Here is a 25,713-nt window from a genome sequence, read left to right on the forward strand (position 1 = left end):
TAAGGGGAAGAGGCCGGGTTCAGTCCCACCCTTATCCGACTATGAGCAAGAAAGCCTATGAATTCATGCCACATTTGCATAAAAGGACTTGTCAGGCGTTTTATTCGACAAGTCTCATTTTATCCGACAGTTACCATAGTAACGTGTTTCTCGGCCAATCAAAATCAAGGAATTTTGTCAGATCTGACAACTTTTCTGACCAAAATGTTGATAAAAATATGAAACACTTCTTTGTTTTTTTCTTCTGCTCATGACATGTTATTTGAAGAAAAAAAAAGAAGTGTGAATAAGGGGAATAAAGCCTAAAGGGAGGTAAATTAATGAATCTCACTTATAAAATATTGGAAGATATTAGAAAAGCAAGCAGTATATTTGTTGTTGTATATATTTTGCAGGCTATCTGTATCATGGTCCGATTTTTCAGTTATTTGGGATTCGATCAGTTTTTAAAAAAATTTGTGTTTTGAGCTATGAAAGTATTTGAAAGCGCAGTACATACAGCCAGCGCAAGCGAACTGACATACCCACTATAATATTTACCGATGACGTCAAGAATGTGCATCATCATGGCGGCAAAGTTAAATAAATGCTCGGACGGACACATCGGTCTGCTGGATGCGACAAGTAAATCTGTTATTTCTAACGTTATATGGATTTAAATTTTAGGGTAAGGCTATGTTTATTTCCCCATAAATTGCCCTGTTTATGAATTGAATCAATAGATCAGATGGATCCTTGCCCCAGAGAACATTCGGCGGCGCCGCTGCCTCGAATTCTCGATCCTCGATTCGATTTCGAGACGATTCCCAGCCCGCGCCGGCCGGCCCAGCTGCCAGGGACGACCCAGGCCAGGGACAGGCCCCACTGACGAATGCACAGTGCCACAGGCACTGCACTGCCTGGTCCGGGCTGTCGCTTGCTGCCTTAGCCTTAGCGGGCTCAGGGGCCGATTGCACGAAACTAAAGGGTCTTTCCAAGGACCGTCTTTCGTGTCGCCCATCTTTTATGATGCGCTATAACTTTATAAGCGGGGTGTTTCTGAAATTTATGATAAACAAATAAAATTTGTATTTTAAAATTAAAATTGTAAGCTAGCTTATCAAATTTTATACAATTTCATGAGATATCACATCATTTTATAAAAAAATATTTTTGTTTATTCAACGGACAAATAAAATATATTTGCAGATAATTTATTTGAAATGCGTTTCACATGGCGTATCATAAAAGATGGGCGACACGAAAGACGGTCCTTGCAAAGACCCTTTCGTGCAATCGGCCCCTGCAGTGCACTCTGGCTCTGAGGCTGTGGCCTGAGCTCTGCCTCTTATTACCACTCATTCATTGCCATGGCATTGGCATGATTGGGGTGGCCATATTTTCTCTCCTAACAAGTAACGTTAACTGTTAAAAATTTAACTAAACTCTAGTCTAGACTAGACTAAAATAGCCTTATTTTGAAATTTGTCACCTCTTCTCGTGTGTGTGTGCAACAACAAGTTCAACCCTCGTGTACAAAAAAGTAAATGGCAATGGCCCCCGGCAATGGCCCAAGCCGCCCAAGCCAGGCAAGTGGAATTGGAAAGATGTCACTGTCAATAAACGGCAGTGAATAGACTGGCATGCGCATTTTTTTTTTTTTTTCAATAGTATTGGCACAGCACATTGCACAAATGAAATAGTACTAGTAGACTCAGTTTTTGACCCAAGTTAGGTCTTAGGAAGACAACAAGATAGTCCTGGAAACTTGACTACAGGAACAACTGTATTTTTCCAGTAGAGCGGTAACGTGTGAGGAAACCGATACTGGCTCTCAAGTTAAATCACTAATTTTGAGAGAAATTGAGACTGAATACTGATAGAAGCTTGGCCTATGGCAGGCCCTAGGCGTGGTCCGTGGAAAAGAAGTGAAACTTTGTGAAATGTAAGATGACTTGTTAACTTGTTATGTAACTGTGTAAGGTAATTTTGTTGCACGACTCAAGAGTTTTAACTTTTATATTATTATTTCCCCCCAAAAAGTGACACCTTTGTCACTCGGAGTATCAGAGCGAGTTTTGTACCTTGATGTTAGGGTAGGTGTAGCGGTAGTGAAGTGGAGTGGAGCCTACTTGAGAAGTTGAGTTAGCATGACTGGTGACTTATTTCACCTTAATGCCACTAAAGTCTGTATAGTGTATAATGGCCTTAAAAACGGATATACTGAAACTTTTCGACATGCACTCATCGGAGTAAAATCGTATGAATGACTAGAGCGCCAGAATGAAACAATATAATAATAAATAGAACCGAAACAGACAAAGGACACAAACGCCAAGCTGTGTTTGGCTGCCGGCTGTCAAGGTAAACAACTTAGGCTTACAAGTAGTAAATTGAAGCGAAGCAACTAAAATAATGCAAGGGTTCTTAAGAACTCCTTCTGGCGGCACAGAATCGGATCTGTTAGCTGGATATAGACGCTGCCTCGAGCATGGGCAAGTGCACTTTCAGTCTCACAAGTGCGAGGTTAATTAGTATACTAACCTTGCACAAAGAACTGCGTTTGGCATTGGATTTCTAACGAGTGGGTCGCGTGTGCTGCGACGCCACTTCTGGCGTCCACAACACACAACTTCTATGGCTTGATTTTTTGTGCACGGTGGCATGTAATGAACCCTTGAGTGGCGCAAGTGAGTGAAACTCCATGCTCAACTGAGCTCCTTAAACCAAGATGAACAGTAAAATGTTCCGCGCATGCTTGGTGGCTCAGCAAGTGGTAAGCAATGACCGAATTGCTACCACCATCCACCGCAGCACTAGCGGTACGTTTTGAGCATGCTTGCGGAGGTTGTGAACAAAGTAATGTTTCATGAAGAAAAAATATAGGATTCATGGAGATGGAGATGAGAACGGTAGGGGGTGGGGGGCTGTTGTATAATCAGTTTACAGTGTAAAGGGATGTCATTGAACCTGTACTCAGTCTCGGTATTTATTTATTTTTTTAGGAAAGAGATGCCCATTACTTTAGTGAAAATAATTGAAGATCCAAGCTACTTGTACTGGTACTCTAACAACTCTGTATGACTTTGATTATCATACCAAATTTTTGAAATGTTTAGTCGGCCCCAAGACATATCCAAAGTAATCCACTAACTCGCATTGTATCTAGGCTGACTGTTTTGCATGACCTGTGATCAATGAAATCCAAGCCGGTGCATGACCAGGTAGTGAGGCACAATGGGATGCTTAGTGTTATCTCGTAGCAACGTTAAAAAAGAAAGAATCAAGAACAGAGTAATGTATTTTCAATGCCTGTCAAATGAAAAAGGACACCTAGAAAATCTTTGTCAAAAGAGAAGTTTCTTCTCAGCATCAGAGTACACAAAAACAATTACAAATGTATATGGTGTAGTATAAAGTCATTTGAAAGTAAACCTCACAAATAACTTGTGTATCATATTCATATTTTTCAGGCTTGCAGCAAATAGGTACAGAGAAGATGCCGACAGATTATAAAGTCACTCTCAATTATCTAACAGCCATGTGCCAACCAGTCTCATGTCCCAGATGATTTCTATTGTTGGTCTGCTACAACCGCAGCTGAGGAAGTAATCATGGCGGCGAGAGAGTATATTGTAAGCAAACACAAACTATCTTTGTATATTTCTTGACTGGATAACTCGTTTAAAATAAAAAAGCCAAACAACCAACATACATGCAATCACCAAATGAATCTATCATTACTTAAGATGAGATGTTGGTATTCATTTATTTGTAATAGTGACAAAAGAATAATAGGATAATAATGAGATTACACATTTTGCTTCGTTTTTTTATCGTTTCGATGAAAAGTTTTTCATTTGTATAAATTTCTCCTACTTGGGAATTCTCTTCCATGCAGACAACCTGGTCTCTTATAACTATTAATTGATTTTTATCAAAACTTTCCATAATAAATCACCCTCACCACCCTTTCCCAAAAAATTGCAGTGTTTCCTGCCTTAGAAAGTCAGACTTGCCTGTCTTTGTACTTATCCATATTTATATAACATTTATTTATTCATTCATATTCATTTGATATATATTGGCAATACATTTATCCACATTTGTCAAGTTTCTTCTACCAAGGAGGAACTGTACCATGGTTGCTGTTAAAGAAGGCCAAGCTAAGGTGGGATGTATTAGAGTGCTTTGAGCACTGAAATTAATGAATATGTTTGCCGGGTTTAACTGGTTATTTATTGCTTCCTCTTTTTCAAATGAAGGTTTTATACACTCATCAGAAGAGGAAAAAAGCCAAGGTATGGCAAGATGGTGTCCTCAAAATTAGTGACCAAGGAACTAAAGCAGTGCTCATTGGAGAAGGAAACAAAAGGCTGGATCAGGTTCATATAAAAGTGAACCAGGTAAAACGCTTTTCTCATCAAGTTCTTTACATGATCATAAATACGGGCATTGTAAACAGAAACTCTGTACGATTAGGATGCAATGAAGACTGCTACCTCATGAGTGCCAAGAACAAACCAAATTTTGCTCATTTCATTTCTCGTGGGTCAAGGTTGCAGTTTGATTTAACATTTAGGCTTAGAATTAAATGCTATTGGATTATGGCCTCTACGTTTCAGTTTGGCAGTGTTGACACAAATGATTCAGACATATCACAGGGTAGAGAAAATTCTGAAATGATAATTTCTTTCATAAATTGATTTGGATTTTCTTGAAAGGTTAGTCATACTTTCATTCCAATGAGGAGACTCCTTCCAATGGTCACTTCTGTACAGCATAAGAACATAACCTTCTTAACTCGAAGTTCTTTTTCTAGAGTTTATTGTTGACTATTGTGACATTTTCCTGCAATGTTCAAATTTGTGTTTATCTCTCACATGTACAGGCTGCTGTTGGAGAGGAGCTGGAGAGCGAGAAATACTTGATCACCATCGAAGAGATTGCATCTTCTGATACACAGAAATCTGAACCTGTAAGTCATGATCTGGCTATGGCAAAGAAACCTGATCATGCACTAGTAACTCCTGCCCAGGTTCCAAGAAGACAGCCCCTGAAGAGAAAGAGAACAGTAAGAAATTCTTTACCTACCTATACCATCAATTTAATATTTCATGGAAGGCTTGCTAAGATATTGTTTTGATGTGCTACATGTAAATGCTTTAGAAAAGTGAGTAAATTAATTTGTAATGTTACAGGAACTCTGTTATTATTATTATTATATTGCTATCACTTGTCAGTCTTTGCAACTTCAGTAAAGTTTTTTGAGGTTGTGCAATACAGCAAAATATCTTGTATAGGGACAGTGATTTTCCGCGATCGCGGAAAACGGACGGAATTCACGGAAATTGCCTTTTGAAACGGAAAGTGCCATTTCAAACGGAAAATCACGGAAAACATATTTTTCCTCAGAATACACAGAACAGCAACAGTAATTACTCCAAAATCTCAACAAACTATGAATATTAACTGGCCACAAAACCTCACAAAACACGATCTCACTTCACTACAAAGTATGACAATCCACACATCGTGACTGCTCTTGACTCCATCACTCTCGATCGGGCCTCGCCCGCGTCCCGGGTCTTGGCCAGCGGCGGGGTCGGCCGTATCGAAAACATTCACATGCAAACAACACGGTCGTGTGTTGCTGCCCTCTACGTTTGAAGATGTAACAGCACGATATTCCGGTCTTGAAATCCAAAATGGCGGATAGGCTAAAGTCGTTGACTGGTCGAAACGATGTCCAAAAACCCCCAAAATTATCGATAAAATTTAATTTAACAAAAAAATAATGCTAATAATGTGAAAGGTAAGGATGTATTTATGTCAGATTTGTTTGTGAAATTATTTTGTGTACCTGCATAGATCCGATTAGAGCGGATTCTACTGCGTTGTTGGTACAGTGGCAGATACAAATTTTGACCAGCGCAGCAAGAGTGATATATTGCTACAGAATGGTAAACGGAATTGCCAATTTTCCGTGTACACAAAGTCTATGGGGAAACGGAATTTCCGTTTTCTGACATGCTGAAACGGAATTTACGATTTTCTGAAACGGAAAAGCCAATTTTTTGAAACGGAAAATCACTGTCCCTACTTGTAGCCACCATCCACTCATGGAAGAACTAACCATCATGAGATTTGAAAGTGTCGATTGAAAAGACTGATGTTTCAGGAATCCCTAACTTATAGCTCAGAAACAAACTTGCATACAAATAGTTGTTAGCTCTGTGTTAAGGTCTGGTGCTTGTTTTCAAATTATGTATGGTCATTATAGTAACCTTTAGGGGTCAGGCCAGTGTAAGTCGGCAGAGATGAGATGTAGAAAATAATGGAAATCATATAATTGACCTTTTGATAGGGAAATGATTTGTATGTATTCATCATTAGTTTAAAGAACTCTAATTATTCAGCTTTGAAGCTTATATGCCAGATTTGCTATCCATAAGTTTTGTTTTGAAGATTTTCAAATGTTCAGTAAAAAAATTGTTACTAGTTCTCTAAAAAAGAAACTTCCATAAATTTGATAAACTTGGTGAACAGGGCTTAGGGGCAGCCATATTAAATGAGTTATTGATGATTTTCAATATGTTTATAATCAGTATTTATACATTTCTTTTGTTGCATTGATGGAGTTGTTATATTTGACATTGCAGGGATTCGTACCCCCAAGGCAAGTCAACAAGAGACCAAGTCCAGAGAAAGATGATCCCCAACAGATGCCGGGTACTCCAAATTTGCCTCAGTCAACAGGGTTTGGAAGTCCAAGGTCTTCACTGTTCAGTTCTCCTTTCAGCAATACTGAGGCATCTTCACAGGGTTCCGATATCTTGAACATGTATGGAAAAGGTTCTGTCAGGTCCTCTCAAAGCTATATGGCATATGCAGCCTCCAAACCCCAAATCCAAAATGCTATGAGAAGCAAGGCACCTAGCTATGATCCTCATGATATTAAGAACGACGTTGAAGGAGAATCACAGGAATGGAATAATGATTACAATAAGACATTGTCAAGTCACAATACAGATACTGGCTTTTCACCACATCCTGAAGATATGACTGCCATGGCCCTAGATGTAAGTGGGCATCGAGTGGAAAATCAGTTACAAGAAAGCTTTAAAGTAAAAGTTGCTGGTGATCCACCTAGGACAGCGACATGTGTGGGTGACAAGTCTGAAACAATAAGAATTCCTGGTTCGACCAGTCAGACCCTTGTGAGAACATCTCTTGAACAGCAAGGAGATCTTTCAGTTGGTCCGGGTAGGCCAGGAATGAATCTGAATAGTGTGGAGACTAGGCTGCAAGGAGAAACCAAAGCCCATGCTGCTCCGGGTGCCAAGCGGAGCACCTCTAGGATTCTTGCTTTGCTTGGTAAAGGAAACAAATCCTTCCAGCCTCCTTTGAAGCAGAATACTACTCAAAATGAAGTTACAAATGCAATAACACATCCATCTATAGTAAATGTAGAGGTTTCTAGTTCTCAGACAATATCCAGTCCTCAGCAGCCAGTACATACCTCTCTTGACAATTACCAAGAAACTGGGAGTTCTGCAGAACCCTTGACGGTAGAGCAGGCTGTGTGGGATAATCCTTTGTCCCACAGTACAGAATCACACAAGTCAGACAGTCCCTTAGATACTTCTAGGGAACTTAGAATTCCGCCATTGCATAGAACTTCACAAAATGTCAGCATACGCAGTGAAAACAGTTTAATGAGGTTGAACACTGTAAGTGATCAAAAGACTGAAGCTTGGCATAATAAAACTGGAGTTCATGATGAGCCTAGAATTGCCCAGGGGAATCCAGTACTTAGCCAAAACCAGGACCAAGATCATTGTTTGCCTGAGGAAGCAGGTATGTTGAATCGTTTTTTTTTCTTCTGCAATTTTTCTTTAGTGTATTATGTATATGCAACCTTGTTTCTAGCTTATATACATGTAGTTTATAAAATAATCAACTTTTTGTGCATCCGACCCCCACTTTTCTCCAATCTTCTCTTCATGAACTGCTGAAGTCACTAATGAAATAGCATTATGATTTTTATAAAAACTAAAAAATACTGATAAAAATCATTTCAGTAAGGTCCCACATATAAGGGGTTGGATGTAGCGGTACATATTTCATAGAATTGCCCTTTGTTGAGTTTGGCTGCATAGTTTTTACATTTTCTGTTCATGTCATTGTTAGTACTATTAGTGCATCATTTATGATAACACTAATTCTAATTGAAAATCCAGTTGTATGATCTCTTGAAATCTGTAAAAGAGTTTCCAAGGAAATAAAAGTTATCAAATAGTGTTTCTCCTGCATTTTTCTCCTACTTTATGTTTAGAGACAGACAAGGCTACAAAACAATGTGAAGTCCATATAGATTCAAGTTCTGAATTAGAGCACAAGGAATGTAGGAAATGCAATAGCATCAAGTGTACATGTACATGCAATTTACAAAGCAAAGATCTTAGGGACCCTTTTATCACAGTGACAAGTTTACAGGAAAATACAAGTATGATGAATAGAGATATTGATGATATAGTAGACAGCCAAGAAAGTACACATTGCCCATCAGCAACAGCAACTGAGCAGATTAAGAAAAATGGTCAGGAAGAAAGAAGTGTTAAGGATCCTGTATTACCAGATATAAGTAATGATGAATTAGTCTCATCAGCTATAACTTGCAGTAGTTTTGATCAAGAAAAGGGCATAGGTATAGGTATTGATGATCAAGAGAGGGAACCATGTGCACCAGGGAATACAAATTTTATGGAGGAAGAAGCTTTTCAGAAAGAACCATCTGGCTGTCGGAATGATGACATTACTACTGGTAGTGATGAAACGTGCAAGGAAGCATTTGGAACCATGAACCAACCATCTCTTACACAAAACACGCATCCTGGTATCTTGACTGGTCAGTCTCCTGGCAAATCACAAACCGATAGTATGGATGTATGCTTCCAGATTGACTTTGATCCAGATGCTTTGTCTCAAGACCTGTCCATTGAAGCAAATGGATCCGAGAGTGAAATGAATGCTGACAATTCTCAAAGCATGGTAGCACTATCAGATCAAGGTGAATGTATAGACAAGATTGCTGATCCCGAATGTAAGGATGGTTCAGATAAAACCTCTGGACATATTAGTATTAACCTCTCTGATGGCTTCAAGGATACTTCAATTGTAACAAAGTCCCCAAAATTTGAATTTGTTTATGGTCTACAAGAAGATGATGTACAGGTCCCAGTAGATACTTCTAGAAGACCTAATAATGCCATTGCTATAGAAAACACAACTGAACTTGACCAGAAATCCCCATGTCCAAAAGCTTGTAGAGATCTTGATGATGAAGGTAAACCTGAGAAGAGTGATGTATGTCCTGATTTTTCTTCTGCTGATAACGCTGATGATGCTTGTGAAAACCATGTAAATGACGATGTGAGCGTCAATGTGGCAACTGATGTTGTCCAGACATCCCTAATACCAGAGATGCATGCTGAAGATAGAGGCAGTGTTATCAAAGATGGTGCACACCACTGTTTTACACCTCCACTAATTGCTGTTGGTCAGGTGAGCTGTGGAGCTGATAGTCATTCCAGCAATAATGGAGAGGAGTTGGCAAGGAAAGACGTGAAATGTGATAATGGTTTTGTGAAAAGCTCTCCGGTCATTCAGGAATCTTCATGCCATTATGTTGATGCTGCTCAGGTCAGTCTTTGTGAAGTCAACTCTGATCGAAGTGAGATACCTAAAGAGTACAAGGTGGAGGCTCATATTCACAATGCAGAGACAGCTCATCCAGATCATGAACTCGATTATCAAGTCCTATACTACAGTGACTTGGTGCTCAAAGGCATGAACAGTCAACAGTCCTCTGTAACTTCCATGGATACCTTGGATTTTTCACAGGATACACAAAGAAATACAGACCCAGCACTATATTGCCAAGACATAGACAAGATCCCCTTCTCCCAAGGTGGCACTGATCCTTCAGCATTACCTTTCCAGAATGTTGATGCTGTGGTCCCAGACTGCGAAATTACGAAGACACAAAGTCATTATGAAAGTCAAAATGGAGGATGTCCAATGACCGAGCATTCACCACAGAGAGAAGTGTCAAGCTGCTTTGATCCTACCAGTATACAAGAGCTATATGAAAGTGAGCAGTCAGTCCCAGAGATTTCCATTTCAGTTGACCATGAAACATCCATATTGCAGGAAGATGAAGGATATGAACAAGTAAACATGGCAGGTAAAGTATCTCAAGGAGATCATCTTCCTAGAGAGTGCACAACTCCTGAGCCGGAAATTGAACTTCCTGCTCATGCTTTTGATTGTGTTGGAAAAGAAGTTTATGACAATAGAGATGGTTTTGGCAATGCACGTTCAATGGTCGATTACCAATGGGTCATAACCCCCAATAATGAACCATTTCTGCTTCAGACACCTGAATGTAGCTCAGAAGATTTGATTTGTGACCGAAGCAATATGCCTGTCTATGACAATAATCAGTTATTTAGAGACTCCAGTGAGATTCCATTTACCGTTTCCCCAAATGTAAGTCAGGGAAGGACACCCTTAGAGCATGCAGAGAGGTCTTCTTGGAATGCTAGTCATGTTGGGAGAAGAACGCAACCTCAACTCTGGTCAACAGCATCAGTGTCTAGTCCCAGATCTAAGCAGGAGGCAGTATCACCAGTCTTTGAATTGCCACATCCTGAGCAGCTCTGCAACTATGCATCAAAACAAGCAGGTGAGTATCAGTGACTTTTATTCCTGGGTACTTTTACAGGTCCTTGAAAAGCTAAAAAGTCCTTTCAGGCACCCCCCCCCCCCAAAAAAAAGGGGGATTTCTGACTTGATAAAATGTTTTCAATCAAGATCGTAATAATACCTATTTTCATTACATTTTCCTTGTTGTTAAAATTTATGGAGACCTGGAATCCTTTAATTGTAGTCTTGGGAAGTACTGGAAAAGTCCTTGATGTTTTAGCTCAGCAAGTGTATAAAACCTTTTATCTGTTCTCTTTTCACCTTCTTTTCTTTCCCCCAGTCAAACTGCTTTCTTCTAACCTTACTTTAAGCACATTCATATGCATGCATACCAGAGTTAAGTTAAGTTTAAAGTAGTATTACTGTTTCTTCAAAATTAAACTATCACTATCTATGATAGTATTACTGTATCTTCACAAATCAGGTATCATTATCTATGAGTGATATTGCAAATGGATCTACCCAAGTTGAATGTATTGGGAGAAATCTGTTCAACTTGTAGGAATTTGACTTACAGAAGAAGTAAATGACACACGTTTGCTTGTATAATCTTTTCAAAAAAATGTTTTGACTCGGGTGATTATTCGACCTACAGAAAAATTGACTGATACAGGCTTAACTATGTACCATTGTATAATTTCATGGGGTAAATTTTGTAAATAATTATTTCTTTCCATTACACAGACCATGGCACTTCTCCCAAAACAAGACTACAGGATGATCATCTTTTCAGCCCTACATCTACCATACTACCCCACCCCTCATATCTGAAAACTTCAGTGAAAAGAAATGCAACAAACAAAGATCCTAAGGTTTGTAAGGTAAGCACTGATTTACTGTTTAGTGCACACAAATTTTATGTGTAAAAAATATATGATGGGGGACCCAAAGCTGCGCACTGTGTTTACAAATGATAAAAACTATGCCAATTTTGATATTTGAACAAATTATCTTTCACGTATTTGTGGTAGATATTCTAAAGATTCTTAACAAATAATGATATATCACAAAACTCACTAATACGAAAATCCTCCTGTTTTTCCGAATACCTCTTGATAATGATTTCGCTGCCCGATGTAGAAAGGGTCCTAAAGCTATGCACTTGATTTATCATGCAAGGAAATAGTATTTCCTGTGCCTTAATTTCTGAAATAGTTTATATTATTATAGGAATATATGAAATTAAAGTGAATATAGCACCAAAATTCCAAACAGTTGCTGACATTTATCTGCATTTAGTGATTTATTGCAGCCTCTGTAGAAAAATTGAATATCCTCACAATATTTAATTTTATCATATGATGCTCAATGAATAAATGATGCTCCTATTAAATGCTTGTATAATTTTGCACAATATTCATGAATTATTATATGATTTTATTGTATGTTAAATATAAAGGATGCTTTTATTTTCATGGTTATATTTCCAGGAGGAGAATGGTTCTTCAAAGGATGGAATCTACTGGAAGAAGTTTGTATCCAGTGGAAAAGTGAGAAGAAATCCACAAACTCCTACCAACTCTATGTACCTACCAAGACAAGAGTCTTATGACTTCCAAGAAATACTGCCTTTGGGGACTGAGAGAATGTTTCCATGTAGCACTCCTGTTGTAAATGATGCAAGGGCTCCTGGACCATTTGGTCCCTTAGCCAAGGGGTACCCTGAGATTCCCACCCAGACGGAATTTGAACCAAGGCAGGAATGGAGTAATCTTGAGATGCATAGTGATACAATTGAGGTCAGTAGCATCCCTGCAACAGCACCGTTTGGAAGTCTGCTTTTACCTCCTCAAAGCTCGTCCATTAAACCTACTGTAGAAGATTATGCAACCTCGCCAGTAGCAACAGAGAGATTGAGCTCCTCGCAAGCCTTTATGAGAAATATTCAGCAGCTCCATCGTACCCCAGATAGGAATTCTTTGCAATGCGGACAGTCAGATGATGACAGAGACCTAGGAATTTGGGAAACAACAAGTGTATCCCATGCCAATCCATGTGTTTTACCAGACTACTGTGATCCTCAACCCAGACACAATTCCAATCTGTTCAACTCAGATACACCATTGCAGGGTGTTCACAATATGCCACATGCAGTAAAGAGTAGTCCACATCACCCTCCTTTGTCCAACGATCACCAATTGTGGGATGATTTCTTTGGAGTCAGTAGAAGTCAGATTGGTTTGCCCCAAGCCACTCAGAATTGTAGAAACCAACAGGTACCTCAATCCAGAAAGGCCATTAGACATCTATCTATCAATAGGATAAGAGATGAGGAATCACTAGAACAAGATGTCTTTTGTTTATACCCAACAGTGAGGGCACCATCTCAGGACGTGTTATTGGAGGAAGAGAGATATATTGATAATTCCTCATACCAAAAGGAGGCCCATTTTCATGTTGGGAATGTCCAAACTTACGGAGAGGATGTGATGAGTCCTGAACTGGATTTGCAATTAGACAGTCCCTCATCTGACAATGTGATGGTTGCCTTTGGTAGCCAACACTTAGGGATGTCCTTTGGTAGCTCAGCCAGACATACTTCAAGAGGTGACATAGGAATAGATGGTCCATTAGAGGCAATCGACAGACATCACAAATCATCTACAAATACATGTCCTGCAATTGAACATGTTGTGTATGGGAATGAAGGCAAAGTAGTGGATGCTGCTTCAAGTTCCTCTGCTAAAGTGTCTATAAAGGTGGATGGTGGATGGCATTTTGATGGCCCTACAAAGCAAGTCCAAGTCAATGATGATATCCAAAGTTCTATTCTTCATGGAAATCTTGAACAACAAGTTGATCTTACAGCTTTCAAAGCTCCACAAGGATCTGACAGTACATATATAGATGAACAAGGTATTCATCAATATTTCAATGTGGGTGTATTAGAAAAATTACAGTCAGATCTCCCTCCATCTCCAGCGGCAAGATGCGAACAATATCTTGGTGGCAACAATGATTCCAATAGGATGAGACATTCTGGAATCGTGATTGATTTTGAAAGGTCACAAACTCCAGACTTATTCACAACCCAAAATGATGATCCAATTGATGATTGCAACCCTCCTGAAGAAAGCTTGAGTAGTAACATAATTATACCAGCAGATAGTTTAACTTTATTGGACAATCCATTCTCTCTTGAATGCCCAGGCAAGCAGATGGATGCAACTGACCAGATTAGTGACGCCATGGTTAAAGAACTTCAAAACACCTCAGAGCAGGAAACACTAGCTGAGTACAATGCATCAAGATTCTTGAGCCAGACTCCCCAGGCTAGTGGGAGGAAGATGGCCTGGAAACGGCGACCCCTCATCTCAAAGCCAACCAATGTACCAAACACGCCTTTACCAAAGATATTCAGCAGAGAAGCAGTTGAAGACATTACTTTACCTCTAGACACAGAATCACAGAGAATCGATACTATGCAGGCTGAGAATTACCCAGTATGCAGTATAGTCACAGATGCATTACATGAAGTGTGTGACACCTTGAAAGATCATTTCGATGGTCATTTTCCAGAAAGAGACATGTCTGGCATGAATCAGCAGGATGAGGATATCGGTAAAATGTTCAGTGGTGCTTCAGCTGATGAAGCTCCATCGCTTTTACAGGAACAGCAAGAGTTCACACAAGAATGCAATCAAGAAAGGCATCCACGTAGTGCTTCCTTGAATGGAGGCACTTCTAAAGGCATTAATGGTGGAGAATGTTCATTGAGTAATATGGATCAGCTGCATCAAGAAGAATTTGAAGGCTTTCATGAATTACCGCGGATGATACCAACAGGTACATGTACAAGGGTACCTCATAAACATAAGGAGGTGATGTCATATCAGCATTATGGTGAGGACCGAGAGCTGGCATTAGTCTTAGACATGGTACATATTGAAAATAAGCCAGGACAGTCAAAACTGGACGTGCTGGAGAAAAGACCTAATGATTGGATCACTGATGATCTTCTCTGCAATAGCCTACATGGCAACAGAGCTTCCACACCGAAGCAAAGGAGTGATGAGATTAACAGATTTCTCCAACTTACAGAAGATAGTTTGCAATCTTCAGGAAACATCGCACAGTCAAGAGAGCACTATGAACCAAGCAATGAATTTAGAGTAGGGACACCACAGAACAGTTTAGAAGTAGGACAGTTAGATGTGCAAGGTAGCTTTATGTTAGGCCATAACTGTTATTATATATCCTTAAAGCTGATCTTACATACAGTGTAGAATGTCGGATTTTCCCAATGGTTTTCATACTGGTATTATGATGCCTGATTTTCTGGTTTCCAAACATGAAGCTGATTGCATCATTGTGTCTTCAAATTTGTTTTTAATTCTTTTGTAAATCTTTTATAAGTCATTTCCATTTAATTTTGCTCAAAAGATATGTGCATTTTTGTGTGAAACTTTCATGTGCCCTGTTAACAGTATGCTATATCTATTGTTGATATGGATTTTGAAACCCTTTGATATTGATAATATTGTATCCATTCAACAGGAATGATACAATGAATTCTAGATTTTTAAATAAATTTTCAAATGTCCATTTAAACCTGGAGCCACCCAGATTTATTGAAATATAAAGATCAATGCACAATTAAAGTGGTTTGATGATTCTATGAGTTTTGAAAGGCAGGCTGACTAAGGCCACTATTTCACCATTAAATGCTTTTACATCAAATATAGCTAAATTCAACAAGCTGCAGTGGTGCTAAAAATTAGTAAACCCCACCAGAAAATGCACTCCTCTATGCTGAGTGTTGAATGTAGACAACAGCGCTACAATGTCCGGCAAGCCCCAGAGATTTATTGAATGTAATATCTTATCACCAGATTTTACAATGAAATATCTAAAAGCTGGCAGAACTAGAAAACTTTTAAATATGTTAATTGTCTTGTGGGGTTCACTAACTTTTAAGCACCACTGTATATCTTTTAAAACTCTGTATACACATTTCTATCGTTTCATTTTTGTTAACTCTTTATAGTCAATCGCAGACAACATAAGCCATCTCTGCACCATCTACATCATGCAAACTTGAATGGTGATAGAAATGAAATGGGGAAGAGTGGTTCCCAGACACAGTCAGGAGATGTCTTTCCAGGAGGGGTAGATGGAAGAGGAAGGAAGAAGGGGTTCAGGACACCAGTCTCCATGATGTCAAATGTAAGTAAGATGTCCAAAGGGTGTTGCACTTAATATCCCAGTTGCATGTACATCACCACATAGGTCAGATCAAGCTCAGGGTCCTGTTTCATAAAAACTTGTTATAGTAACAAATGCACAATTTCTATAACAAAATTACTATCAGCCAATCAGATTGAAGGATTTCAGTAGCTTCTAACTGCTATTGCAAATTTGTTATTATAACAGTCTTTATGAAACAGGTCTCTGGTGATGGACTCTTCCACATACCAATCAATCATATTACATGTTAAATATCATGTCCACATTGGCTCTTAAGCATGACTTTCATTACACTTGATTTTATTTTATTTCTGCATTCACATTGGTATCAGAATTTCAAAATATACAAAGGTAATATATGACAAAACTTTAGTAATAGCAGTAAAATAAGCAGTGAAAATATATATCAACAATACGTATTATACATTTTACAAAAATAATAATTTTTAAAGGAATGCTGGAGACCGCCATCATGAGACATTTGGGTCTATTCTGTGCATTTCAATTTGTAGGGATTTTTACACCCCCACATATCTTTATTTGGTTTGGTATGGGAGTCACTGTTCAGTCAAACAGACCTGAGTTGATTTCATTAAAGATCAAAATACTTCAATTATTTAGAAATATAAACATGTACATTCTCATAACTTTAAATACACTGTACAATGAATACTTGCTTTTATAATGGCATATTTTGGCAGGAAATCAGGATTAAATATGGGGCATTGATCAGTGATATAATATGTTGATAACCTCATTCTCAGTGCAAATATAATTGTATCACCACCCTACATGTACTCATATGCATAACAGATTGGTATGCGTGGTGAACTCAACTTTCCATCAGCTGATACAGTTCATAGTGGGTCTGTACCTCAGAGAAAGATCACGATACCAGTCTCCTTTCCCAGTGGATCAAGCTACAAACAGGTTTTGACAGAGGCTGTAAAGGGTGGGTTTAATGATTCTTTCTACAGTTAAACTTACCAAGCTTTGTAATTATTCATTTCATTCTTTATAACTATAACCAGGTACCAGGCGTATTTTCTATTTTTTTCTTACCTGCGTAGGAACTCGCATAATTGAGTGAAATGCGCAATAAAAGTAATGTTCATTATTATCATCTTATCGTTATCATTTTAGACTGATGCAATATCTCTTCATTCCAAGTCAATTTTAGTCTTGTTTAGATTATTTTGCTTTAGTTAAAATTGAACTATCAATTTAAAATTTGCAGAGTATAAGTAGTACAAGTCAAATTTTCTGTTTGAAATATCATGGCTAATCCAACAAAGGAATGCCAACTCCTGTAATCTGCAATACAAGGGTACTTAACAATTCCATCAAGTTGTGTGAAATTTCTTTAGAATGCAATATACATTTTTTTTGGGTATATATGCAATCGATTGCAAATGATAAATAAATGAATAGATTTCTCACAATGTTCCCGAGCTCCCGTAATCTCTGTAATTGTGTTATCATATCAACAGAACATCTGAACATCCTCCTTTATGAGCTCTCCCATCGCTACCATTCCACCATGGAGAAGGCTGACATCACCCCTTACACCAAGACCCATCACTCCGGCGACGCCCACCTGGGAACCAGTGGTGGTGGTGGTATGGGGAATCCCCCTTGTAAGCATGGTCAGCCTGCCAAGATGGTGTGTGTCAAGAAGGATGGTCCTAACAAAGGCAGGATGTTCTATGTCTGTAACAATCAACGGGAGAATCAGTGCAAGGTGGGTGGGTAGTTTGCTGTGCAAATTGTTCAATCAAGGAAAGTTGTCTGAACTTGGAGCCTAAAGACCCTGACTGGATTTTGAGAATAGAAGACCCCTCTTACTCAGATGAAAATGAAATTGAAAAAAAACCACAAAGTTGTATTTGTGCTTGTCTTGTGTCAAGACCCACTTGTTTGTCAAAGTTTTAACTAGAACCAGGGCCTCCGCCCACAGGCTGGTTTGATGAATAGAATTCAATAAGCATTACAGGGAAAATTTCATAAAAATTGGATATGACTTTTGGCATTGTACAATTTAGCAATATTTTGTGTATGATCATCAATGTGCCCAGATACAAATGAGAGCTGATCTGGTGTTCAATGTTTTTCCTCTCTTATTTCTTTTTTGCATTGGTGTACGTAAACAAATTTACCCCTTTTATCTAAATAAAAGTAATTTCATTGTAATTCTATGAATTTGAACAACCAAGACAGTTTATTCCTACATAGATAATTGAAATTTAAGTGTTTTTCATTTTTTTACATCACAGTTCTTTGAATGGGCTGACCAACATTCGGCACAGGCCTCACAAACCCCAACCCAACCTTCACAGTCCAGAGCTAAGATTTCTCTTCACAATGCTGAAAGCATTGAGAAATTTGCAAGGACCAACCAGATTCATCTGTACTGTGAATGTCAGTTGAGTCGAAGGGGCAGCTTGAATGAGGGACCCCTTGGATCTGCACCGGTAAGCATCCTTTGTAGAGATGTTGTGGCTGAGTGGATAAGTCTCCAGACTTGAAATTACAAGGTCTGGGTTCAAATCCCTCTACAGCACTCGCATTCTTTGGCAAGGCGTTTATCTACATGTCATTCAACCCAGGAGGAGAGAAATGGGTATCTGGAAGGGAGGAATTTTTTGATGCATTGAGCGTCAGGGTAACGGTTTGTAGTACCATGTAGATGTGTTGTGGCTCAGTAGATAAGTCTCCAGACTATGAACCAGAAGGTCCGGGTTTCAAATCCCACCAAAGCACTCGCGTCCCTTGACAAGGCGTTTATCTACATTTGCCACTCTCCATCCAGGTGTAATAAGTGGGTATCTGGTAGGAAGGAATTCCTTGAAGAATTCTTTGAATGCTTGATATACCCGATCAGGTCAGCTGTTCTAAGGCCGGGGTAATAGTATGTAGCGCTTAGAAACATTGTATTAAGCATTTCATAAAATTATGTTTTCTATTATGAATAGTAGTAGTAGTAGTACAAAGAGCCTTGAAGAATTAAAGCCAAACTAGATGGTACAATGATTTTTTTCTCTCTCTTTTGGTCACAGTCTTGGATTAAGAAATACAGAGCACAGCAGCTGAACAATACCACCAAGAAGTTATACATAAAATTAGACAGGAAAGAACACTCTTCTACCTATGCCAAAGGTATGTACCTATAAGATTCAGTTGTGTATTATACATTTTGTAATGAAATAGGAAGAAAAATATGACATGAATATACAATAGATTTCAGTTGAATATTTTAGTACATTATCTCTGTCATGAATTTTGACGAAGTCAAATCAACTCTGATATTCCAGAGAAGTATGGACTAATATTTTTGTTTGGTGTAGAATTAAACCTAGGTTTAATTAAAAGAATACCACCCTTATGAGTTTATTATTATGTATCATGATCTTTGTTTAAAATAGAATCGATATTTACATTATGGCTAAGTATTGTCAGAAATCCAATCGCACAGGACAGATACCAGTGTTCCAGCAAGACTGCATAGTCCAAGTTATATTCTCGCATTTTAATTTTAACTTCTCATTACAATTTTTGATAAAAAAGTAAACAAAACAAACTATGACTGTCATTCTGATTTTTGTTTTAATTCCAGATGACCTGTGGATCGTAAGTCAAGATTTGACCTTTGACCCTGCCTGTTCCTTCGTGGCCAAGAGTAGGTTCCACGGGCCATCATCGACCAGTGAGATTGAGATTGAACCTCTGACTGGATATTCTCCTTCTAATTGGTCCAGAGTCGGTAAGTTCCTTCTGTATAATTTGACCTTATGACTCTTAAGCCAGCAAAGTCCTTTGTTGTTAAAGTATGTGTACTTGTATTTTTTTTCAGAGTCTATTATAAGGTATCTCACTGAGTGGCCGGATGCTTGCAAATATCGCCAGGGTTTTATTTATCAGAATGTACCTTACCCTTATCAAACTGGGGGGGGGGGGGTCAAGTCAATTTGACCCCCCCCCCGACAAATTTTGTCAATACACCGTCGCGAAACTTTTTGACCGCGCCACTTGCTGACTTTTTACTCTCAAGTCTTGCCCATCTTTTGAGGCCAAATTTGCGACGCCTGGATATGCGGTTTCGAAATTACAACATTTTGTAAGTGCATGACAGACCCAAAATTGCTCGAACATTATTCCGTGTACAAAGTCAATGCAAATTGTGTTTTTCAAGTAAAAATCATTTCTGTATGATTATTTTTACTTTTGTTGGTTTAAATGGATTTATTTTATGCTATTTATGATAGCAATAGGGCCCCCGACAAATTTCATCTGAAAAAACAATAAAAAAACAAAAAGTTTGAAAAAAAAAAGAAATATATAAGAATTCTAAAAACAATATGTTCCAAAGGAAACTTTTAAAGGGAAACAAAACTTACAGTCTTTACAGATGGTCCTTCTATACAAGTAGTTGTTGAAATGGGTTTAATCGTATTTGTGTACAGGTGCAGTGTATGGAATCCTGGCTTGCAATGCTAGCTCAGAGCTGACTTGTCTTGAAAATCTCCAAGAATATGTCAACCCCAGGACGTTCCCCATCCTTTCTCATCTTATCAGCTGGTAAATATACTAACTCTCCAATTTTATGACCAGTCGATATAGTAATTTGGTCTTCAAAAAAGTTAAATTTAAAGACTTTAAGTTATTTGAAACCGTAATTCTTCCTCTTCATACTGTCAAAGTTTAAAGTTGTAAAGTTGCATAAAACAAAGTGTTCTAGGACACATTTTTTTTCTGACTGTTTGGAAGTTTCACCAAGATTGCAAGGTTTTGCACATCTTGTGTTCGAGTGAACTCTGAAATTCAAAGATTGTTTTCTCTGTGTTTTTAGAAGCTCTAATTGACTTTCTGCTATATTCACAGTGAGCCAGAGAAAAATCCCTCATTTCATGGTCCTGCTTTCGTCAAGCCTGCAAGGTCTCGTCATCTCAACCTCCCGTCATCACTCATCGTAAGTTTTATTTCAAAGATAATATCACTATTAGAAGTTGTATATTCTAGTAGACAGTATCATATACCATGTACATTACCTAGATGGATTCTAGATTGTTCTAGATGGGTAAAGTAAATGAATATTACTTGGCCTTCTTCTCAACCTTAGACTCTTTTTTCAATTAGTCTGGGCTGGGATTACAGTCTCTGTTTATGAACCTTGAGATTCTCAAATTCTGACCTTCTTCATGTTCCACTTTCCAAGGAATCATGGGAATAGCTTCTGCTCATGGTTGACGAAACCCGCTTCTCAAAAATTTGAGCAGACGTTGTTCATTTCAACGTGTGTTTGAATAGCACTTCTCTCTTTCTCACTCTATTTTTGCTACCGTCTCTGTCTTGAAGCACCTTTATGCTTTATTGCCAGGAAAAGGGAATGGTGCTTTAAAAATATAAGATTCCATTATTCTTTTAATCATCATGATCATCCTCATTATTATTATTATTATTTTTTTTTTTCTTATTATTATAACATCTACTTTTTTTTCAGACTGAGCTTGTTGAAGATACCATCAGATTGCATCATTTGAATCCTGACCAATCGTTGGCCTTGCAGCAAGTATCAAGCATGCTAGGAGACGACGATCCACCAGTTACACTCATACATGGTAATGATTACACCCTATTAGTGGTATTAGACCAAATGAATATTAGAAAAATTTGGTATATCCTAACTAGAAAATAGACAATATAATAAATGGGCTAAATGGTAGTTAGACTAAGCGGTTCATAGACCCATTGGTTGGAAATGGACTAGGATGAGACCAGTTGGAAAGTGGACAAAGTGGATGTAGACCCATTATTTACCTGTAATAGCTGTGGAGCACCGGAAGAAAAAAAAAACGAAAAAAATGGTTTGAAGTTAGGGGTTCACTTGAGCATGAGATGTGCACTGTGTGTAATCTAGGAAAAACTTACAAGAAGTCTGTGAAAAATGGTGTAAAAAGGCTCTTGTATCTCCTCTTTTATTCAACTTTACAACTTCAAATTTTGACAGTATGAAGAACAATCACTTTTCAGATAAGCCAATTTTTGTAGGTTTTGCTTTTTGAAAGATTGAATTACTATCTTGGCTATTAAAAGAGAAACTTCCCTGGTGTCTTATTCCGGACTTTTTGCATTTACTACAGGGAAACTCTCTACAAAGCACCAATTCCTTGTAAAATGCAAGTAAAATTACAATGGAGAGCTGAGAGGCTTTTGTTGAAAGTTTGTGGACCGGGATAGCATCGGAATCTCTTGACTCTGGACAGGGACATATTTGCAATTGTTTGTCTGGTGCAAATCTTCGGATGATCTGCTGTCCCAGTCCACCAACTTTCGACAAAAGCCTCTCAGCTCTTCATTGTGATTTTAATTACATTTTCAAAGGAATTGATGCGTTGTAGAGAGTTTCCCCATAGTAAATGCGAAAACTACCTATTGTTGGTTTTGGGGTGGTTGGTCGCAAATGTATATAATAAAACACCACTGTTTTGTCCTCGCCTCCTTTAGGTGTGTTTGGTGCTGGTAAAAGCTACCTATTGGCTGTCATGGTCCTGTTCTTGATCAATCTATTCAAACTTCATGAAGAGAATGAACCCACAGGTCAGGACGGTGGTTGGAAAGTCCTTATAGCATCTACTACAAATGTAGCTGTAGATAGGATACTCCTAGGGTGAGTCCAGAGTTACACTGATGTTGTTATATTCTGTTATAGAAGACGTAAAATAAAATTGTGAGCATGCAGTTAAAATGACAATCCAATTCAGGATGAGGTGTATAGCTTCATATCAAGTAAAAAAAACCCTGAAACCAACTCAAAGTTTTGCTTGAAATGCTTCAAATAGAGTTTACAATCAGGGATTTGAGTGCATAAACACCCCCATCAAATGAATGTAAACGGACCCACTTTTATCTGCCATTAATGCAACGAGTTCATTTTGTGAATACATTAAAATTCTTCGGGTGTAGTTTGCTCCTTCACTTTGAAGTAGAAGACCTGGTGGGTGTTCGTAAGTTAAGAGCGACTTTTAGAACGACTGGTGATCCTTTCTTGTGGTGAATGGTATACAACAAAATGTTCATTGGCGATGGTTCAACTCATAAGAAAGGTTCACCAGTCGCTCTTAACTTACGAACAACTTTATGAAACGGCCCCCTGCTCCTATGCAATATGCTTGTAGTGGTAATCTTATGCTGTGGCTATTGAATATAGGTACAATATATGTTCTTCAATGTTCTTTCATGGCACAGTGGTATTAACCTAACCCTGTATATGTTTGGATGTTATTGTAGGATTAAGAAGATTTACAGTCTTTGATTCAGTTAGTTTAATTGTTAATGTACATTTGTGTACAATTTTCTTATACAATGCTTTCTATTTTGCTTTCAGACTTCTTGAACTTGGATTTGAAGATTTCATTCGCGTTGGCAGCCTTAGAAAAATAGCAAAACCAGTCCTGCCGTACAGGTATTATTGTTTATATTCATGTGTATAGCTCTTTCTGTCTTGCTTTCTTCCCATTTAAAAAGAATGTATTGTTTCATTTTAGTGGAAAGAATATTTTTGTTATCGTCAATTTTGTTTACCTATTAAATATGAAGACTTGCATTTTTTCACTACGCACTCAACACTTCACTGTGTTTGAAGACTTTACCTGTGAAACATACATGTACATATACTTGGAATCTTCTCCATCATCATTCATAATCTATTCATAGTGTCCATGCTTCGGACAAGGAAAACCAAGAGATGAAAGAAGTCCAAGATATTTTTAGGGAGAGCTCACCAAAAGTGAGAGGCATTCAATGAGGAGGAGCATCACAACTCCCCTAAATAATGGGCCCTTGAGAACTTCAAACTTCAGCAAACCTAACACTTTGGTGAGACATTCAAATGCTGATTGTTTTTTAAATACAAATGCTATGAAACATCTTGAATATTGATGTCATCTTTCCTTTTCATAGTGTCCATGCTTCGGACAAGGAGAACCAAGAGATGAAAGAACTACAGGAGATGTTGAAGGGAGACCTCACCCAGAGTGAGAAGCAGTTGGTGAGGAGGAGCATTGAGAGACAAAGGCTTGGAAAGAATAAAGAGATGCTATCAAAGGTCAAGGTCATTGGGGTCACATGTGCAGCTTGCAGCTTCCCTTGCATTAAGAATTTAAAATTTCCTGTAAGTTGATGATATTTATATTTTGCATGTAAATTATAATATAGTCCACATGCTGAGAATTTTTCAATCAGATTGGTCTAAAGTTTAATCACATGACAGGGTGCTACATAACTTTTTTGAAGCACTTGCCCAGTCGGGCAAGTAAATTTTCAAATAGTTGGAAAATACTTGCCCGAATATAGATTTCACTTGTCCGAAAAAATCCTTCAAAACAAAGTTTTATTGCTTCAAAACAAGTTATAGCCTTATGGTACATACCATACCATTGACGGCTTTAAAAATACATTTTTCAACATGACTACTGATGTACCTTGTTGTTGTATTTCTTTTTTTTATGATTTTTATCTTGAACATCATGACAAAATATATGGTCAATATGCTCTTTAATTAATTTCCTAATCTCATATATTTTCCATATATTTTGGAGGGGACTAGGACACACAATAAAAAAAGTGGAAATCACTGAAAAATACCAGAGAAAAAAAAAAGAAATTAAGAGAGGGGGAGAGAATGAAAGAAAAACAATAAGAAGACAGAAAGGACGAAGAAATAAAGGAAGGAAGAAAGAAAAAAAGAAATAAAGAAAGAAAGAGAGAGAGAGAATGGCTGCGGGGAAGAGAAAGATGGAAAGAAAGAAAGGAAGAAAGAAGGGAAAAAAGAAAGAAAGAAAAAAGCTGAGGGGAAGAGAAAGAAACGAATAAAAAAAGAAAAAAGAAAGAAAGGAAGAGAGAAAAAGAAAAGGTAAAGGATTGATGGAAGAAAGGAAAAGAAAGAAAACGAGAGAAAACGGGAAAGAAGGAAGAAAGAAAAGGAATAATGATGGATGGAAGGAAGGAAAAATAAGAAAAAAAGAAAGATAGAACGAAAGACAGAAAGAAATGAAGGAAGGCAGAAAGAGAAAATAAGGAAGAAAAGAAAGGATGGATGGAAAAAAAAAGAAAGATCAAAAGAACGAAAGACAAAAAAAGAAAATCAGAAAGAAGGAAAGAAAAAGAAAGGAAGAAAGAAGGAAGGAAAGAAAAAAAATAGAAAGAAAAAAAAAACTGAGGGAAAGAGAAAGGAAAAAAAGAAAGTAATGAATAAACAAAGAAAAAGAAAGCCGGAAAAAAGGTAAAAAGAAAGAAAGGAAGAAAGAAAAGAGAAAAAGAAAAGGTAAAGGATTGATGGAAGGAAGGAAAAGCGAAAGAAAGAAAATGAGAGAAAGGAAAGAAGGAAGAAAGAAAAATGATAGATGGAAGGAAGGAAAAAAAAGAAAGATAGAACGAAAGACAGAAAGAAATGAAGGAAGGAATGAAGGAAGGCAGAAAGAAAAGATACTGTAAGGAAGAAAGAAAGGATGGATGGAAAAAGGAAAGATCAAAAGAACGAAAGACAGAAATAAAGAAAATCAGAAAGAAGGAAGGAGAAAGAAAGAATGAAAGACAAAAAGAAAGGAAGGAATGAAGGAAAGAATGAAAGTGATGAAGAAAGTAAGGAAGAAAAAAAGACAGGAAGAAAAGGTGAAGAATGGATGGACGGAAGGAAGACAGTAAGAAAGAATGAAAGGAAGGGGAAAAAGAAGGAAGGATTAAAGAAAGAGGTAAACAAAGGTTGGATGGAAGGAAGAAAGA

At 37.9% G+C, this 25,713-nt stretch overlaps 1 protein-coding gene across 3 annotated transcripts in view; it reads left to right on the forward strand.

Annotated features, from left to right (window-relative positions):
• The first annotated feature begins 528 nt into the window (after positions 1-528).
• The window catches only part of LOC129281362 (5'-3' DNA helicase ZGRF1-like), a 40,201-nt gene continuing 15,016 nt past the window's right edge, over positions 529-25,713 (forward strand). The window contains exons 1-18 of one of the 3 annotated variants that reach the window (XM_064113543.1): positions 3,453-3,614; positions 4,245-4,385; positions 4,871-5,053; positions 6,642-10,729; positions 11,434-11,570; positions 12,183-14,910; positions 15,737-15,915; positions 16,750-16,888; positions 17,427-17,677; positions 18,210-18,407; positions 18,993-19,092; positions 19,550-19,696; positions 20,397-20,511; positions 20,815-20,902; positions 21,434-21,551; positions 22,438-22,600; positions 23,318-23,395; positions 23,893-24,103. In XM_064113543.1, the coding sequence (XP_063969613.1) occupies positions 8,491-10,729; positions 11,434-11,570; positions 12,183-14,910; positions 15,737-15,915; positions 16,750-16,888; positions 17,427-17,677; positions 18,210-18,407; positions 18,993-19,092; positions 19,550-19,696; positions 20,397-20,511; positions 20,815-20,902; positions 21,434-21,551; positions 22,438-22,600; positions 23,318-23,395; positions 23,893-24,103 (6,891 nt within the window). In that variant the 5' untranslated portion in view covers positions 3,453-3,614; positions 4,245-4,385; positions 4,871-5,053; positions 6,642-8,490. Of the gene's footprint in view, positions 668-3,452; positions 3,615-4,244; positions 4,386-4,870; positions 5,054-6,641; positions 10,730-11,433; positions 11,571-12,179; positions 14,911-15,736; positions 15,916-16,749; positions 16,889-17,426; positions 17,678-18,209; positions 18,408-18,992; positions 19,093-19,549; positions 19,697-20,396; positions 20,512-20,814; positions 20,903-21,433; positions 21,552-22,437; positions 22,601-23,317; positions 23,396-23,892; positions 24,104-25,713 lie in introns of those variants that run through there. The other 2 variants (XM_064113545.1, XM_064113544.1) reach the window with 2 other exon arrangements.

The sequence above is a fragment of the Lytechinus pictus genome, chromosome 18 (assembly GCF_037042905.1).
Source record: "Lytechinus pictus isolate F3 Inbred chromosome 18, Lp3.0, whole genome shotgun sequence".
Taxonomy (NCBI): Eukaryota; Metazoa; Echinodermata; class Echinoidea; order Temnopleuroida; family Toxopneustidae; genus Lytechinus; species Lytechinus pictus.